The sequence below is a fragment of the Schistocerca cancellata genome, chromosome 10 (assembly GCF_023864275.1).
Source record: "Schistocerca cancellata isolate TAMUIC-IGC-003103 chromosome 10, iqSchCanc2.1, whole genome shotgun sequence".
Lineage (NCBI taxonomy): Eukaryota > Metazoa > Arthropoda > Insecta > Orthoptera > Acrididae > Schistocerca > Schistocerca cancellata.
In genome coordinates, this window is record NC_064635.1 from 29,583,425 (window position 1) to 29,600,998 (window position 17,574).

At 41.6% G+C, this 17,574-nt stretch overlaps 1 protein-coding gene across 6 annotated transcripts in view; it reads right to left on the bottom strand.

Moving 5' to 3' along the window:
• Positions 1–17,574, bottom strand: part of LOC126106608 (uncharacterized) — a 182,144-nt gene that overhangs the window by 61,788 nt on the left and 102,782 nt on the right. For all 6 annotated transcript variants that reach the window (XM_049912952.1, XM_049912953.1, XM_049912956.1 and 3 more), the window contains exon 5: positions 6,418–6,711. In XM_049912952.1, the coding sequence (XP_049768909.1) occupies positions 6,418–6,711 (294 nt within the window). The remainder of the gene's footprint in view (positions 1–6,417; positions 6,712–17,574) is intronic.

The window sequence follows — 17,574 nt, forward strand, 5'->3', positions numbered from 1 at the left end:
GGTAACCCACCACCTGATGGCGCAAGTCAAGGAATCTGCAGCCTACACAGTCACAGAACCGCCTGAGCCTCTGATTCAGACCCTCCACTTCGCTCTGCACCAAAGGACCACAGTCGGTTCTATAGACGATGCTGCAGATGGTGAAGCAAGACTGGCAGTCTTTACTATTTCCGCTATCTGCCCGAAACCAGACAGAATCTGCTCCGATCCAAAGCGACACAACACACCATTAGTACTGACATGAGCCACCACCTGCAGTTGGCTGCACCCTGTACTCTTCATGGCATCCGGAAGCACCCTTTCCACATCCGGAATGACTCCCCCCCTCCCCAGAATGCACACTGAGTGCACACTGGCTTCCTTCCCCCTCCTTGACAGACATGTTCCTAAGGGGCCCCATTATGCGCCTTAACGTTGAGCTCCCAACTACCAGCAAACCCACCCTCTGTGAATGCCCAGACCTTCCAGGATGAGCAGCTTCCTCTGGATTAGTGTGGACGACTGCATCTGGCTCAGAGACATCATCAGCCACAGTTAACACCTGAAACCTGTTCACCAAACGAACCGGGGAGGCCCTACGATCGGCCCCTCAGAAAGTTTTTTGGTGCCTCCAGACTTTGGAATGATCTCCCACTCGACCACGGGTGAGGGGCAACCTCAGTTCAGGCAGTACCTGGGGCAGCCACAGCAGTGGACCGACTGAAGGACACGTGGGACACGCTCAACGTCCCTCGCATCCCCGTGTTCGATCCCCCACAGTGATGCCCCTTGGCAGCAGCCTCAAGCTGTGTGACGGAAGCCAAAGCAGCCTGGAGCTGTGAGCAAAGGGTCGCCAACTCAGCTCGTATCTGTACACAACAATGACAGTTCCTATCCATTACTACAGTCGCTCCTGTTTGAAGCTCATAAAAATTTGTAATAAGTGAACAGTGTACTCGTCTTATTAGTAGCAGGAACTAGCGGTATTGCTCCCTCGCTGACGGTCTAACTGACACTCTCAATGGTGCTGTAAAGCATGCTGCCTCATTGGTAACACAATTAGGACATACTGAAGACCAGTTAAAAATTGAAGTTTAAGGAGCACTCAAATGAAAAGGTGACACGGGAAAAAAGTAAGAAAATTATTCATTATTTCAAAAGTAATCGCCATCAGGTTAATAAATTTATCCCACTGTGAGACAAGATGGTCACTCTTCAAGGAAAAAGGTCAGCAGTTGCCTACAGACCCATGGTTATATCCAGGCACGCATCTCCTCATTCGAAGCAAATCAACATTCTCAAATGTCTTTCTTCAGTGCTGCCAAGAATATGGAAATTGCTTGGGGGTGATCATGAGTGTATGGAGGATGTGTAATGATTTCCCAGCAAAGCTTCTGTAGCATAGACTGAACAACCCTGGCAGCATGTGGGACGTGTAAAGGCTTCCCAGTGAAACTTCTGCAGTGTGCTCTGAACGATCTTGGCAACATGTGGATGGACGTACATGTTGCAAAGGCTGTTTCAACTACACTGCAGAAGTTTGGATGGGAAGCCCTTACACATCCTCCACATCATCCAGATTTCAATTTGTTTCAGACGAAAGGATGCACATGCGAGTACAATCATGGTTTTGTAGGCAACTGCAAACATTTTTCCTTGAAGGAGCTGCCCATCTTGTCTCACACTGGGATAAATATATGAACAGTTTTTGCAATTACTTTTGAATTAATGAGTCGTTTACTAATCACCTGTCTCATTTTTATTTGAATGCCCCTTATAAAATAGCCAAAAACATCAACAGAAATTCTGTGAGGGCACACTAATAAATTATACATAAGTACTAGGCAATACAAAGCAACACTGTAAACAAGTTCCACAGCATATAGTATTACTTACTGTACATTTTGCTGTGTATCTTCAGGAGGACTGCTGAAGATGGGGAATGCAACCGATACCAGTGGAATCGAAACAAAAACAATCAACCAACCTCGTGTATATACAGTCATTCATCAAGAGCGTGAAAACCTCTGCAAGTGACTAAGTAGTAATGGCTGTGAATTATAATTTCAGCAGACAGGTGACAGGGATGTAGTAAACAAAGTGTGTTAGGTAGACGAACAGAGGAAAGATGATGTTACCAATATCACATGATATGTGCTACTGAAATGCATTCATCTGCTATTAAGAGCACGCACGACACAACTTGATTGACTTTACCAATTTTTTGGCTCTCTGTAAAAGAACAATCACCAGGAAAAGGTTCAATGAAAAACAAACAGAAAAAATTGGACACAATTTCCCAAAAGTTTACTGAATCAAGTGATATGAAATATTTTATATTTAAGGGTAATTTTGTAAGCAAGTTGTCAGTTCCTGAGTAGTAATACACGGCTTATGCAGTGGGCTTTCAACTGAGACAAGAAACATGGTTTGAAAATATAGTAAATAGCAGTTTCTGGTGGAAAAAAGTTGTCTTTTGGATTATCCATATTTTCTGATTATCAGTGGAGTCTCAGGTCCACATTAATGCCAATAATCGGGAGCTTGCTGTACATCCTTTTAATTATAACCTACAATGCCTCTCAAAGTGTAGCTAAACACCTTAAAAGAATATTAAATTATATCAAATGGAAAATTCAAAGAACAAAATGATCAAATTATGAGAAACTCACTGGCCAGTACCTGAGGCACAATACACTACCTGACAAAAAACTGAAGCAGTTTCAAGGCATGGTCCAATGTCAATGTAACATTGTGTGTGTGTGTGTGTGTGTGTGTGTGTGTGTGTGTGTGTGCGTGTGTGTGTGTGTGTGTGCAATGTAACATTGTGTGTGTGTGTGTGTGTGTGTGTGTGTGTGTGTGTGTGTGTGTGTGTGTGTGTGCGCACACACATCTGGTCACCGAGACATCAATGTGAGTCCACTATAATGCTCCTCAAACCATGTAGCATGGTTCTGGCTCTGAGACATGGACAATTATACTGCTGAAAGATGACATTGCCTTTGGGGAAGACATCAAGCATTAAGGGATGCAGGTGGTTCGCAGCTGTCAGCACGTCTTCAATTACTACCACACGTCCATGCAAGTGCAGGATAATGTCTCTCATAGCATAATACTGCTCCCACCAGGCCTGTGGCCTGGGTGTGCTGCACGTTTCGATCTGCTGTTCACCTCAATGACGTCGTTTGTTGAGATGACCATTGGCCTAGTTTAGCAAAAATGTGATCCACCCATTCCACATCAAACGGTCCCTTCCCTACAGCCTAGGTCTTCGTGGCAAACGAATCTGCTCCAGTCCGGAATCCCTGAACCATTACACCAACAACCTGAAAACAGCTTTAGCATCCCGCAACTACCCTCCCGACCTGGTACAGAAGCAAATAACCAGAGCCACTTCCTCATTCCCTCAAACCCAGAACCTCCCACAGAAGAACCCCAAAAGTGCCCCACTTGTGACAGGATACTTTCCAGGACTGGATCAGACTCTGAATAAAGGCTCTCCAGCAGGGATACGACTTCCTCAAATCCTGCTCTGAAACGAGATCCATCCTTCATGAAATCCTTCCCACTCCACCAAGAGTGTTTTTCCGGCATCCACCTAACCTTCGTAACCTCTTAGTTCATCCCTATGAAATCCCCAAACCACCTTCCCTACCCTCTGGCTCCTACCCTTGTAACCGCCCCTGGTGTAAAACCTGTCCCACGCACCCTCCCACCACCACCTACTCCAGTCCTGTAACCCGGAAGGTGTACACAATCCACCAGGCCTCAACCTTCGCTAATTTCAAGTTGCCGCCGCTCCTACCTCACCTGTCATTCAACAACATCTTTGCCTCTGTACTTCCACCTCGACTGACATCTCTGCCCAAACTCTTAGCCTTTACAAATGAAGTCACATCATCTTTGTTTTTAGATATATTTTTCCCACGTGGAATGTTTCCCTCTATTATAATAAATATAACAGATACACATAAAGACTTTAGTCCCCAATACCGTATTTTATCGACATAAGATGCTGCGAACTGTAAGGTGCGTCGTAATTTTCAAGCAATTTTTTAGATAACATTTTTGCTATTTTTATTATTAGATTGCAAAGCCAGACTAAAAAAAAAATTCTCAGTTAATAACACAAAACTGAATTTTAAAATCCCTGAAAATTGTCATCTGAACTTTCTTCTTCTTCCTTCTTCTTTTTCTTCCTCCTCCTCTTCACCATCACTGAGATCCTCTTCATATATGAGACAGTCTTCACTGCCATCGAGAGAATTACTTACGCAGCACTTCTTGAAAGATTTAACAATAATGTCTTCTCTCACTCTATACCACAACTATTTTATCCACTGACACTACTGTATGATTGTAGTTCGTTTTAAAGCTCGCTTCGGCTTTAATTCATATTGGGTTTCATCCATTATCAATTTGTTCCATTCCTCTATCACTTTCACGTTAAATGGTTTATTTTTTGATACATCAAGAGGTTGCAATTGTGAAGTAAGTCCTTCCAGATAACAGCAAGCTCTGTATTTCCAGTCCCAAATTCTCTTTCAAAGAACTTTTCAAATGACTACTAAATTGATCTAGCACAAGAAGAGAACTTCTCTTCCACACACTGTCAATCCATAATTTCATACCAGCCCTATCTATCCCACATTTGTCATGTACGTAAACAACATCTGGCGGTATTTCAGAAGATTTTGGCAATGTTTTGCACTTGAAAATAACAGTGTAGTGCCTTGTTTCATCTCCATTTGTTTTCATAGTAACAATTTTAACAAACACCTTTCATGGCAACAGTTCTGTTACTCGGCACATCAAGTGTCACAGGAGTTTCATCCATATCTGCTATTTGGTTTGGTTCCAGACTGGTTTTCTTTCAACGCTGAATAATAAAGCAATGGTAAGATAATATTTTCTCTTCATACTCTTGTGGTATTTTCTGAGATATTTTGGTTTTGGTTCGAATGCTTAAGTCCACGACACCTCATAAACCTGTAGCACCAACCAACTCCACCCTTAAAGTTTGTTAAGTTACACTGTAGCGAGCTAACAAGAGTGTGTTTTGTATCATTTTTGTATTCATTCTAATGCCATTTCGACAGTGTCCTGCAATCCATTTTAATATGTCATCATCTAGTTTTGGCAATTTAGCAGTAAGTCCTCTATTTGCACATTTAGTAATGCTCATTTTTTCAGTTCTTCTTTACTAGGCCGCCTGTTGTGAATGGTTTTTTTTCTTTTGGTGGAGGGCTGAAGTGCCACTCATCTGCTCTGTTTCCGCATTCTTCTGCAAATACTATTATTTTCAATTTATAGTGCGCATCATACAAATATCTTATTTTTTCCCCTTACTAAACCAGCTACTAACAAAAATATCGTACCACTGTCGTATTCTGGGTTTGTGATGGTGGGGCAAGAGGGAGACAGTGTTAGCAAGCTTGTGAATCTTCGCAACTCACGTTCGTCGCACTGGTGCACTGCTGCTGCCGCCAATTGAATCCAGTGTTGCCAGATACAGATGGGTTTCCCGCAGCATCAAATATAAGGCCATTTTCAAGACTGGCAGGAATTTTAAAACAAACACGAAAAATTTTTATATTAATTTCGAGTAAAGACGCACTCGAATTTTGGAAACAAGTTTTAGAAGAAAAAAATGCATCACATATAAAATGCAGTAATGTGTTCTCATACACTCACTAATTACAACAGTCTGCCATTGCTGGGGTACTTTTGATTCCTTGACTGTAGAAATCACTTGGTCACGAGGTGAAGAACATGTCAAGCATATTCGGCACGCATTTTCATCCAAAATGGAAACACCTTGACGGCTGTTCATTAAAGGGCAGAAAAGGTGTAAATCTGAGGGTGCAAGATCACGTGACAAAGGTAGGTGCGGAAATACGTCCCAACCCCACTATTGTACAGCTGTTTTGTTAGACTAGCAGAATGCGGGCGAACATCATTGTCAAATAGCATCACTTCACGCGCCCTTGCCGATTGTTGCTCTTGGACTGCGTTTGCAATACAACTCAGTTGTTAACAATAAATGTCAGCAGTGATGGTTACACCTCAGGGAAGCAATTCACAGTACACCACACCCTCACTGCTCCACCACATGCATAACGTTACCTTTTGTGGATGCCCGTACATCTTTGTACAGGGAGCTACTGCTTTGTTTAGGATCAACCATTCCCATCTTTTCCTGATATTAGCACGAAGACACCATTTCTCATCACCACTAATGATAAAAGATAGGAACGGTCAGTGTTGTTGGTGAGCCAGTTGACAACGAGCAGGCAGAGATGTACATATGGCCACTTGCCATATAACCACGTATTAAAAAGGGACATAATCTGAAGACAATAAATGGAAACAGAACACTACAAGCAACCTGCCAGATATTTTTTTAGCCTACAACAGTAAGTTGCACACATTTCATACCTGTGGTGTCCAGGACTGTGTCTGCCACTGATTAGCTGGCTGCTCGTAGTAATGATTGGTGGGTGGCATGTACTGCTGTGGAGTCTGGACAGGGTATCCGACAAGTTGCCCGTGGTGTGGAGCACCTGTATGCGGCATTCCTGGGGGTGCGTAGCTGTTCACCACTCCCGGTGGATGAGGGTGGGGAGGCACCACGGAGACTGGCGGAGGCGGCACGGCGAGTGACTGAGGCGGCACGGGCACCGACGGAGGCAACCCAGACTGGTACAGTGGTTGTCCTCCGCTGTACATTGTCTGCAAATCAGAAGAAGGCAGAAACCTGGTTCACACAACGTCACTGACTGTGTAATACATGTAAATTACAACCTCAAATGAGCTCGGCATAGCTGTAACAAACAACATATTGTTTGAATGATGTATTACCACCTGCAGCTTTTTTTTTTTTTGTACAATTTTGGTCTTAGATTATTTTGAAGTATCTCAACAGATTAAAGCAACAGGAATTCGATGAAGTAATAGTCAATAAGAAGTTAAACACAGCTGCACATGAGATGATAAAATGTGATACAATGAATAAAAATTTTCCATGCAGAAGTTCAGCTATGGCACATTATGCAAACTTATGTAGTCTCTGAACATGTTATATTTGAATGGTGTCCACTGTTATTTTGCTCATGAGTGCAAATGTCAGGGTTGTTATAAAACCACTATGACTATTCACTATAGTGGTGTGCACAGAACAAGGAAGCACCACAATGCACTCTGTGCAGAGAGAGAAAGAGAGAGAGAGAACACTTTGTGGTGTAGCCATGTGCTCTCTCTGTGTCTCTGTTCCATGTCTCCCACTCCAGCTGTTGTCTGCAAAGTTAGCGCTACGACCTACTGGCTGCTGACAGGATTTATACGCTGGTAAAACTATCGCTGCCACTTCTTAATATTGTCGTGTTTGCTTTATATCACTCATAATGAACATTATAGTGGCTCAGTAACGTCTACATACCTAAACTAACACGAAAATAAATGCTAAACATCCTACACGCACCCTGATGTGTGAACTACAGGCACACACAGCAGAATGACGCTTTTGGCTGCAGTGTCATGTGGTGCACTGCTGCTTGTTGCTGCACATCGCCCCGACACCCGCCTTCTTATGTGCACACAAGTATTGCATTCACCTGCCTCCTGATACGCACACGACTATCGCATTCACCTGCCACCTGAAATGCACACGACTATAGCAACGGTAATATGGTTGTAAATTACATATTCAAAATTATACATATTTTCACATATCACAGGACACACACAAGTGCTATAGGAACAAACACATGACTGCAATACGGGGGTGGGGACGGTTCTATTTTATTAAAGAGATGTACAACTACCAGTTGAATAAACAAAAAAGCAATACATGGTTAAATTGCACATCTCAGACATTTTCTTTAGCCTATCCTATAGCTTCTAACCCATACAAAGAAAACTGATAGATACAAACTACTTGTGACCCCTGCCTGCACTATCTCAGTTTGTCAAGATACATTTCTGAACATCTGCTGTGCAGTTTAGTGTATCCTCTTCATGATGCAATCTTCTCACAGTTTATGGACTTTCTTTTACTAAAAGCTTCCACAAGAATGCTGTTTGTGAAAGATGCTGTCGCATACAGAGTAAAACTGAACTCTGCAGACAAAATCTTGGCGGTTATTCAGCAGTATAGGGTGTAGCAGAAATAATTTCCAAATTTTAAATGTAAGTAAACAGAACAGTGTATACGAACATTCACAAATGTAATGCCAGAGTAGTTTTTGTCATTTATGCCCCATACACGTACAAGCTCGGTTCCAAAAATGATATCATCAAAATGATATCCAAATAAGGACTGTCTTTTTCTATGCGTATCTGAAGTCTCTCTCTGAAGTTCCAGTGAACCTTCCAGTCACGTCTTGTGGTGCCACTTCAATTTCGTGACAGACGGAGCTTTCAGATCGTACAGTGTTCCCACCTTAAAACACATGACATCCACCTCGAGGTATCCCAAGAAGCGAAAATCACAAGGGGCAACATCGGGGGAATGGGCTGGCCACTGAAGGTCATACCGTAAAGAATCAGCCACCTGGAAACATTTTTCTGCAAAGGCTTGTTGATGCCTTGGCTGTGAGTGTGCAGCAGTACTGTCTCTTTGCAATTGCACAGGCCACTTATAGTCACCTGCAGGAAGTTGCATAGCAGTAACAATGAAATGTTACAGTCACAGTTGTGTCTTCTCCTTAAAAAATGGGCGGGTCTACAATTCCAAAATCGACGACAGCGCTCTGAACTGCAACACATTCACCACAGAGATGACGCTGTAGAATCTGTCGAGGACTGTTGCTGTGTGTCTAATGAAAGTTTTGTTTACTGGCGTAGCCTGACAGGTGAAAGTGTGCTTCATCACTACCCAGCAGACTGGTGTCAACTGTAACAACTAACATGATAGCCTCGCAACACCCACTGCCATTGGCCCAACCATGTTGACTGAGTTTCTCCACAATAGCCACTTTATACGGTAGCAATATAAAAGTGAGCAGTGCTGAAGAGAAGCTTGAGGATGAATAGTAAAGTTGGTCAATGGCTGCCTTCAAACAAGACACACATCACATAACATTGAAATTTGCAATATTGTGCAGATATTTCCAGTGCAATACACACACCAAGATAAATGGGGAAAGAAATCAAATGTAATTACTCTGTGATGAGGCACCAGAGACCATGGGTATCTTGTCCCAAAATACCTACAAAATATCCCTGAAGAACTTACAAAATTTTGTCAGATTTTGGGTTAACCCGTATAGAGTTGTTCCAACCCCAGAAATTTTAGTAAATACTGTAATACTGCTGAGGTTTGACACCTGGTATGGAGGCCAACATTTAATGCTAAATGTAAATAAATGTAGCATACAGTGCACAAATAAATGGAAAGACACATTACTGTTAAATTACATTACTGCTGATCAACCACTTCAACCAGAGTATGTGGCCGCACCATGGATCTTTACAGTATAGCAAACAGCACAGTGGTGTAAATTTAATAAACATGGACATACTAGTCTGTCACAACTCATGTTACAAATGAAACATACATTTAATGACAAATATGCTGGGTGGTTATATTGAACTTATTAAACTGATGGTGTTCCAAGACTTGCAGTGAGGGCTGTACACATCGCAAGACACTGGAACATCGAAGGTATGTTTATCAATCGGTGCACTCACTGAGTATACTAAAAAAATTATTAGTCCCACTTTCAGGCAGCAGGTGAAAATACGGCGTCGTAAGTAGTCAGAATGTAGTGTGGGTGCCGGAAAAGGTGAGGAACGATCAAAAACATGATGATGGTGCTTCTGGCACGTTTAATACAGGGTATGTATATGGACAATGAAAAATAGATTCTCAGATTTTTTCCAGTTAAAAATACACTTTTCTGTTAAATGAAAATATACTTTCCCTCGGAACTGTAAAACTATCAATCCCATGAATGATTAAGGTTTTATACACAAGTGTATAATTTCCTGGCACTTTAGGAAATGACACCCCCCCCCCCCCCTCCCCCAAACCAAATAAATAAATATTGGAAAGATCTTTGATGCACAGCTTCATGTACACTGCATATTTTCGTATTACGAAAGTGTTAAGTCGAATTTCACAAAACACAGCATGTTAGTTTCCGAAGCACTGATATCGCGACTGAGACACACTTTTGTAAGCCAATCACAACTCATGTCAGGTGATCTCCCAAGCTGATGAAAGCAGATTTTCAGAGCATAGGACACATGCTGTAGTCACCCAATAGCAACATTACTTAGATAGTGTCAACATACAAACAGGAAAAGTTAATGGTTGAAATTAATATACATATAATACAGCTACATGAAAAACTAAGGTTTCCCATATAATACTGGTCTTTTTTTGCGTGTGTTACACTTCAAGTTACATCACACAAATGTGCCAGTTAAATTTTAAATAATCACATAAATGTCTGGTTTTCTGAGCCTGAAATTTTTCTATGTGGATGATTCTTAAAATGTTAAGTTTTAAATGAGACTAAAACACACTGTGATTTAAGAAATTTATTGCACATTCTCACGCATAACGTAATTCATCTTGGACAAAAGGAAATTTACTTTGAAAGTAATGCTTTTCAAACCAGCATTCGTAATATTTTCCCCACTACAAGTTAGAAACAGGTTAATTTTAAATCCAAAATATCTAGTGGTTTTAGTATTAGACCATCTTTGCAGGTAAGGGTCAAAATGGTTTAATCCACTGTATTACACTAGTCATTACTCAAAATGTGTAGTGCATGCCATGAATGCAAATATATGACATAGGACTTTACAAGCAAACATGTGAATACTAAATGCACACACACATTTAGTATTCATGTGTTTGCTTCTAAAGTCCTGTGTCATGTATTTACATTAATGGCATGCACTACATATTTTTACTAATGACTAATGTAATATGGTGGCTTAAACCATTTTAACCTTTAACCACGAAAATGGTCCAAGACTGAAACCAGTAGATATTTTGGGTTTAAGATAGAAGCAGCTGATGGTTCAAATATGCATTTTATAGTCACCTTCCAAAAATGTTTAAAAAAAGGCTCATTTGAGAAGCCGCCAGAGAATGACAGAGAACAAGCATTACTGTGCATGTGCAGTGATGACAACGTAGGAAGCTCATGCTTAGTGTTTGCTCTGCTCATATGCCTTTTGTTGCATTTCTGTCTGGAATTTCATGTGTAGTGGGGCATCACGTGACCATGTGCAGCACTGTGTCATGTTTTTCAGAAGGGACACACATGGAGTTATTGCACTTGGAGCAAAGGTTTTATCGTATCCTAACCAGATAAGAAATGCAAAATAAGAAAGCAGATGTTGGCATAATATTCATTTCACTAGGCTCTACAACTCAAAATTACTATGTGGTGATTTTAACACAGTTTATTTATTTATTTTTTATTCGAACTCTGCAATACTGTTGTGTAGCATCCACACAGGACTGCAGAAAGCTAGTAAGAAGGAATACAAACTTCTTAAAAAAGTGGTTTGTATAAATCAGAACTAAGAACAATAAGTTTTGCATCACTTTTTCAAACTGTATAAAAAATGAAAAAGGTTACTTGTGATGTCAAGAAAATGTTTAATTGGCACTTCACTTCATATACTACTCCAAGAGTAAATATAAAGCCACATGGGTGTGCTGTCAATCTATAATTCACTGGAGAGTGGTGTTCTGTAGATTTAAGATGTAAACATATAAATTAAGAAATAACGTCAAGCCTAGAGGAGGTATCAGACAAGTGTTGAAACATGTCTTGTGATCGAAAAATGTTAATGTTTCATGAAAGGCAGATATGTAAAATTCTGATAAAGCTTGCAATATATCTGAAACAAAAAATTTTTATTCAATATTACTGACCATATTTGCCTGCATATTAATCTTCAAGTGAACATCTACATATATTTGTATGTATATAGCATTAAGAGATCTTGAGAGAGAATCTTTTTGTTGTGCCTATCTGCGACTCAGCATCTGGACTATATGGTGAGTAGCTACTTTCCTTCTCTAATATTGTTACATTCCTTCCTCGATTTTCCACTGTTTGATTTTTGCCTGATGGCTTTTCACTGATCCTAATCCAGTGCTGTTTTTCTTTGTTACTATTTCCTTTTGTACACTATCCTCAATGTCTGTCGTCCTCTTTCTTCTTTCCTGCATTTCTCTTGTCACCTAAAAAACCACACTGCACACATTACTTATGAGCCACACTGTATCTACCGTCTCGGCCATGCACAACAGACGGCTAAAAGACCACACTGATTATTGGTGCAGCATCTTATGTCCCACACTGCACCCACCAATATTATTAATCCTATACTTTGAAACTGATCACTCCCCCTGTGTCATTTCCCGTATTTTTGCTTGTTAACTCTTGCACCTGTCTGGTGCCACACGATCTTTTATCTCGACCACAAACCCATCCTCAACCCCCCCCTCCCCCCCGCCCCGCAACACACTTTCTTCATTCTATCCCAGTTTAGACCCACTAATTCCATCACATCCAGTCACATCTCCGTCCCCTTTCTTCACCCTTATCCACCCTCAGGCCTATACCCACAGTAATATATATATTTTTATTAGTTACTCTCTACTTTGATCCTTTTGACTTCTCGCCAATTTTAGTGAGTTCTTGCCTTTCGCTATCATCGTCTCCCTTGTATTTAATCCTGTTTTCCCCCCTTTTGCATCCATTTAGTCATTTTTGTGATTTTTCAAATGTATTTGAGAAGAAATAAAAACTTTGAGGTTCGCCGATGACATTGTAATTCTGTTAGAGACAGCAAAGGACTTGGAAGAGCAGTTGAACGGAATGGATGGTGTCTTGAAAGGAGAATATAAGATGAACATCAACAAAAGCAAAACGAGGATAATGGAATGTAGTCGAATTAAGTCGGGTGATGTTGAGGGTATTAGATTAGGAAATGAGACACTTAAAGTAGTAAAGGAGTTTTGCTATTTGGGGAGCAAAATAACTGATGATGGTTGAAGTAGAGAGGATATAAAATGTAGACTGGCAATGGCAAGGAAAGCGTTTCTGAAGAAGAGAAATTTGTTAACATCGAGTATAGATTTAAGCGTCAGGAAGTCATTTCTGGAAGTATTTGTATGGAGTGTAGCCATGTATGGAAGTGAAACATGGACGGTAAATAGTTTGGACAAGAAGAGAATAGAAGCTTTCGAAATGTGGTGCTACAGAAGAATGCTGAAGATTAGATGGGTAGATCATGTAACTAATGAGGAAGTATTGAATAGGATTGGGGAGAAGAGAAGTTTGTGGCACAACTTGACCAGAAGAAGGGATTGGTTGGTAGGACATGTTCTGAGCCATCAAGGGATCACCAATTTAGTATTGGAAAGCAGCGTGGAGGGTAAAAATCGTAGGGGGAGACCAAGAGATGAATACACTAAGCAGATTCAGAAGGATGTAGGTTGCAGTAGGTACTGGGAGATGAAGGAGCTTGCACAGGATAGAGTAGCATGGAGAGCTGCATCAAACCAGTCTCAGGACTGAAGACCACAACAACAACAACAACATTTGAAAGTATTTCTGCGTAACTTTTCAGACATAACACTACATTATTTATGTAATGTTTTGCATTTTTTTCCACCACCATAGATTCTTGCTCCTTCCATCTGCGCAATACAGAAAAGTTTCCTTATCCCTAGCCAGATCCCAGTCCCACATACTGTTCCTGCATTGTTGCTGTCTCACAGAATCTCCCCCCCCCCCCCCCCTAATGGCCTTCCCATTAAATTGCCCCTCTGCCACCCCTCCATCCACAATGATCTCCACCTATTACCTCCATCCACAATAATCTCCACCTATTCACATTCAGTCAGTCCTTAGCCCTTACCAACCTAGTCCTGCAAAACCATATCAACCAAGCCCAAACCTCCTTGCAGTACCTTCTCTCCAACCACAAAATTCTCCTGCTATGCAGTCCCAAATTCCTGGAACCCATAATACACATTGAAACTCTTGCCCTGCAGGAACTTTAGCAACATGCACAATCCACCCCAAAAAGCTCTGAATCTTGCTCACTTTCCACTCCTGCCTTGCAGTACCACTGTGCACCACCTCTACAACAACATCCAGATCTCCCCCACGTCCCCTCATAGCTGACAAACCCTGTCTTGCAGACCTACTATACTTACCCCACCCTCCAAACACCCCCCCCCCCCCCCACACACACACACACACTGCCACAGAGAATCCAGAACCTAAACAGACCCACGACACAGTCATGAACCTTTCCTTAGTACCACTGAAATATCAGTCCTTTCCTTTTGCCCCACTCCCAAATTCAATCATGCAGGACTTGTTAAAGACCTTCTCTCCTTCTCCCAGTCCGTAAGCGGGAACACATTTTCGCTACCAATCAGACTCGACCAAATACCAAGACTGAACCTTGCCTAACTCAGTTCACTCCTCCATCCAACCATCATCCATCCCCACTGTCCCCAAATCATCCCCTGTTAATTTTCCAGAATTTCTGAACTTCAAACCTTGCTTCAGCATCACTCCCCAAATCCCTCAACATACAAACTAACCTTACATCTGCAGAAAGAACCTCAGTCTACCATATAAAAACTGATCCTGACCGTATAAACCTACCTGTGGACAAAGGCTCCACCACTGTTGCTTTGAATCACAAGGATTAACAGGCAGAAGGACCCCACCAGCTGTCAGATACTTCCACCTACAAACCTTGCCACAGTGACCCCATTCCAGTAATCCAGCAGGCCTATCCCAGAACCTCTTCCCGGATTCCATCTCTCTACTCACCCCTACCACACCCTGCACTCCTACCTCCTACATGCTTCCGAAAGCATGAACCTTTACCACATGGTGCCCTGCTCATCACTGTTGATGCCACCTCCCTGTACACTAACATTCCTAATTCCCATGGCTTTACTGCTATTGAACACTAACTTTCCCAATGCCCTATGGATTCCAAACCAACAGCCTCCATCATAGTCACCATGACCAACTATATCCTCACCCACAATTACTTCTCCTTTGCAGGCATTACCTACAAACAAATCCGGGGTACAGCTACGGCACCATCCTATGCCAACCTTTTCATGGGCCATTTAGAGGAATCCTTCCTAAACACTCAGAATCCTAAACCCTTCACCTGGTTCAGATTCATTCATGACCTCTTTGATATCTGGATTGAAGGTGAGGACACCCTATCCAAATTCCTCCAGAACCAAACAACTTCTCCCCCATTTGCTTCGCCTGGTCCTACTCAACTCAACAAGCCACCTTCCTAGACGCTGACCTCCGCCTCAAAGATGGCTACACCAGTATCTCCATCCATATTAAACCAACTAACCACCAGCAATACCTAGACTTCGACAGCTGCCACCCATTCCATACTAAGAAGCCCCTTTCGTACAGCCTACCCACCCTTGGTCATCGCATCTGCAGTGACGAGCAGTCCCTCTCGGAATATACCAATCCTCCCAAACCTTGTACAAAAAAAAAAAAAAAAAAAAAAAAACCTCCTGTGCCTTATCTTTCCAGTCTCCCATTGTCCAGCCACACAGGAGCATTCCCCTCGTACCTCAGTACCACCCAGGACTGGAGCAGTTGAATTAAATTCTAAGCCAGGGTTTCGATTACCTCTCGTCGTGGTCTGAAATGAGAAATGTACTGCCCACTATCCTTCCCACCCCTCCTACAGTGGTATTCTGCCATCCACTGAGCCTAAACAATATACTTGTCCATCCTTACAAAACCCCTGCTCCCGGTCACTTAACTCATGACTCATATCCCTGTAAGAGACCTTGATGCAAGACCTGTCCCATACATCCTCCTGCCACCACCTACTTCAGTCCAGCCGCCTCCTAACCCCCACTCAGTCGACACTCCCATCATGCAATGGTGCTGCTGCTCACAGTGTGGTTTCAGTTGCCTGAGACTGCAGTCGTGTGTGCGAGTAGTGTTTGTGTGTGTTGTTCACAAAGACCTTAATGGCCAAAAGCTACATTTGCGATAGTCTTTTTTGTTGTGCCTATCTGCGACTCAGCACCTCCACTACGTGGCGAGCAGCAACTTTCCCTCTCTAATATTATTATGAGATCTTACATTGTCATAAAAGAAGCAAGACATTAGAGCATATTCCAAATGCATTGGAATTTCATAAACCACACTACAATGCATAATTCAGCTTAAAGTGCACATTTCAGATTCACAATGACGTAGGCCCCAACCTGCTAATAGGCTTTTCAGTGTGGTTTGCAGAATGCAAAGTTTCTTTGAGTACCCGTACTGAATTATCTCAAGTTTGGTTCTTTATTAAGGTGTAATGCCATACATGCCAAAAGATGAAAACGTGCACTTGAAATTCAGTGAACAGTTAAAACTAGCTAATAGTGTGGAATGAAACATTTCGTTTCAAATAAATTGTCTGCCTCTGCAGAAAAGATTAGTAAATGCCACATTTCTTTAGCAAATTGACAAAAACAACTTCATAAATGTGCAAGGCGATTACTGCTTGACTACCAATAATGTGGAAATAAAATAAAAATCAGAAAACTGGAACTATAACATATTTTTGTCTTCTGTTATTATGTGAATGTGTTTTAATTAATTTTATAGATCCTAGCCATAGAAATCAATTTTATTTTCATTTGATGTGTAAGCAAAGAGAAAACTGCAAAATCACAAAACATAAATGTGGGTCACTAGAGATGGGTCAACTTGAGTTACCAAACCAGGTTAACTTGGGTTGAGGGGATTTCAAATCAACTCGAAATAGATTGTTAACAACAATATAAGGAATAGGACAGATTGCTACTCACTGTAAAGATGACACACTGAGTTGCAGACAGGCACAAGAAAAAGACTGTTACACATGCAACTATCGGCCAAAGCCTTCCACAGCAAAGAAAACATACATAATTCACACAAGCAAGCACACCTCATGCACACTCAGCCACCACTACCGGCCGCTCTGACTGGACTAGAGTGTTACCAACTTGAGACGTGTTCATGCGGCACACAGCAGCCATCACCATTGATGGTAGTTTTGTGCAAGGTAGAAGTTTACAGCTCTCCCATCGACCAAACCCCAAGCTGATCCTAGTTGAGTCTATACCTACAGAACGGACATCACTCACACTAATTTTTAAAAGTGCAGAAGCTTATTAAGATTTATTTTGTTTGATTAAAATTTGTGAAGTGTTTGATAAGTGTTATTTAGAATTGGGTCAAGATAGAACATTAGTGTCATGGCTTAAATTTTTTGAGCGCAAAGTGACTGAGAGAAACAATGAGGAAGAGGTAACTTTATTTATGTTCGAGTTGTGATATTTGGCTACCTTAATATCGTCTGATCACTGTCCAAATCTTACAGCAAATTCAAAATGTCTCATGAATGTATTTTCAAGTTTCCATATGCAGTGTAGCAGCCATTAATGCTTGTCACAAGGCATTTGACTACCTTAAAATCATCAGCTCACCGACAGACCATCACAGAACATTCCGGGTGTATCATCATCTTCAAAATATCATGTAAAAAGCAGGTTCAAAAAATGGCTCTGAG